The sequence below is a fragment of the Prorops nasuta genome, unplaced genomic scaffold, assembly GCF_024137725.1.
Source record: "Prorops nasuta isolate Cenicafe-Biocafe unplaced genomic scaffold, Cenicafe_Pnas_1.2 PNAS00005, whole genome shotgun sequence".
Taxonomy (NCBI): Eukaryota; Metazoa; Arthropoda; class Insecta; order Hymenoptera; family Bethylidae; genus Prorops; species Prorops nasuta.
Window position 1 is genome coordinate 277,468 of NW_027116802.1, and position 2,209 is coordinate 279,676.

The window sequence follows — 2,209 nt, forward strand, 5'->3', positions numbered from 1 at the left end:
TTGAAATATAACAATATATATATTAGGGTGTCCGTTAAAAAGGCGTTATTTTTGTTTGTTTGTTAACCATTGGAGCGCCGGAAAGTCTTTTATAAGACGGTCACGAAAAGTTTTTACTTGCATGCGTGGGGCTCCTTGGACATTCAGTTACTACCCCACTGAAATAATTTCATATTTGCCTAACAGATGGCCATTGTTGCATAACTCATCTCGCTGGTAATAAGTCTTCTGCGCTAATACTACTTGTGCTCCAAAATCATCTCTACTTGCTTTATGCTTTACGTTTAGATCTTTTATCTAAATATTTTATATCGGCTATCGGATACTACTAGCTTAGTACTAATTTACTTTATACGTTTATTCCTAAAAATAATGGCTAACACCGAAAAAAACATAATTTGGTCTAGTAACGAATCAGAGCCAGATCCTTCTAGTGATGAGCAGGTTATAATAGAGACCAATGATGATGATTATGATACGGGTACATACTCTTCTGATATCAAATATGATAGATTCTTTTATCCTTCAATAAAGGATTTCACCGGCTCATTTCAGGATCATGATTCTGTCAAATGTTGCAACCTACCTCTTGATTATTTTGAGCTCTTTTTTGACCATTCTCTCTTCGAAATAATCAAATCTCAAACGAATTTATATCAGGAGCAAAACCCTGAATCTTATCATTTGAATATGAAGGCTTGGGGCTTGGGAACTAGTGACGGTAAATGAGCTGCGAGTTTTCTTAGCTCTTACGATCAATATGGGTCATGTTTGAAAGAGTAAATTGGAAAACCATTGGAGCACAGATCCTTTATTATCAACACCCATTTTCAACACTGTAATGTGTCGAAATAGGTATTTACAAATCCTGCGCTTTTTGCATTTCGCATATAACGACGAATTGGGAAATCATCCATTGAAAAAAGTGAAACCTGTAATCGATGATCTTCGAGTAAAATTTGCAAGCACTATATCTCCGGGGAAGTGTTTATGCATTGACGAAAGCTTAGTGTTGTGGAAAGGACGACTAATGTTCAAGCAATATCTTCCTTTCAGAAGGAACCGCTTTGGAATCAAAGTGTTTGAACTTGTTGATTGCAAATCTGGATTTCTAATTGATTTCATTGTCTACACAGGTTCCACTACTGATTTTAAGAAATGTGGTTTGGGGATTTCCGGAGATATAATAGCTCATTTCCTTGAGCCATATTTTCACAAAGGCCATGTAATATATATTGATAATTGGTACTCATCTTCTCAATTAGCTGAATTCTTACATGATAAGGATACAGGAATGTGTGGTACACTTCTAAAAAATCGAAAAAGCCTACCGAAATTGAAAGCCAAATTGAACAAAGGTCACGTAGAAGTTGCTCACAACGATGCGTGGCTTATTTTGAAATGGAGTGACAAGAAAGAAGTTTATATGATAACTACCGTGCATAAACTTGGATTTAGCTGTACCGTCATAAAAGACTGGAAAACTGGGGAAAATATCATAAAACCTACGTGCATTGTAGAATATAATCAGAACATGGGGGCAGTCGACAATATTGATAGGCAATTGTCTTTGACTGAAACCACTAGAAATTCCATGAAGTGGTATAGAAATTTTTTCTTCCATTTGGTAGATCTATCCCTGGCAAATGCTCACGCATTATATAATCAGCGAGCGGATATTCCACTTTCTTTTCCAAAATTTCGATTGGAAGAAGTAAGGAATATGCTCGGTATTGATTCCAATCGTCATTCATCTTCCATCCAATCAAGCAATCTACGATTGACTGGTCGACATTTTGCTGTTCCAATTACCAGTGAAGATTCATCAAAGTTTCTCCAACGTGTGTGTAAACTTTGTTCAATATCGAATAAAAAACGCCGTTCCAGATTTGAATGCGACGTATGTCTTCAAACACTCTGCCTTACACCATGCTTCCATGTATATCACACAAAATTGCATCTACCATAATAATGAAATTCATAAGAAAATAAAATAAAACAGTGCCTGTGCAAAAAGGGTAGTTTCTAGGGGTAGAAATAAAAAATATAATTATTATTGTCTTCTCCACTCCCGAAAACCCCTATATACAAATTAATTTTAAATTTCAAAAATTTAAAAATTTTCTCCAATGTTAGCCGCCGGAACGTCTTATATAAGACGCTATTTCAGATCGCTGTTTTTTGGGGCTTAACATAAACAAATATAAAT

At 35.4% G+C, this 2,209-nt stretch overlaps 1 protein-coding gene across 1 annotated transcript; it reads left to right on the forward strand.

The window, feature by feature from the left end:
• The first annotated feature begins 372 nt into the window (after positions 1 to 372).
• Positions 373 to 1,997, forward strand: LOC136773544 (piggyBac transposable element-derived protein 4-like). Its single transcript, XM_066727291.1, has 3 exons — positions 373 to 721; positions 807 to 1,841; positions 1,888 to 1,997. The coding sequence occupies exons 1-3, from the start codon at positions 373 to 375 to the stop codon at positions 1,995 to 1,997; spliced, it is 1,494 nt and encodes a 497-aa protein (XP_066583388.1).
• Positions 1,998 to 2,209: the final 212 nt, after the last annotated feature.

What these genes read in the sequence shown, in the direction of transcription:
- LOC136773544 (XM_066727291.1), top strand. Translation starts at nt 373, where the DNA reads ATGGCTAACACCGAAAAAAACATAATTTGGTCTAGTAACGAATCAGAG. An exon ending in GGGCTTGGGAACTAGTGACG is followed by an intron (nt 722 to 806) that starts GTAAATGAGCTG and finishes ATTGGAGCACAG; the next exon opens with ATCCTTTATTATCAACACCC. An exon ending in TTCATCAAAGTTTCTCCAAC is followed by an intron (nt 1,842 to 1,887) that starts GTGTGTGTAAAC and finishes ACGCCGTTCCAG; the next exon opens with ATTTGAATGCGACGTATGTC.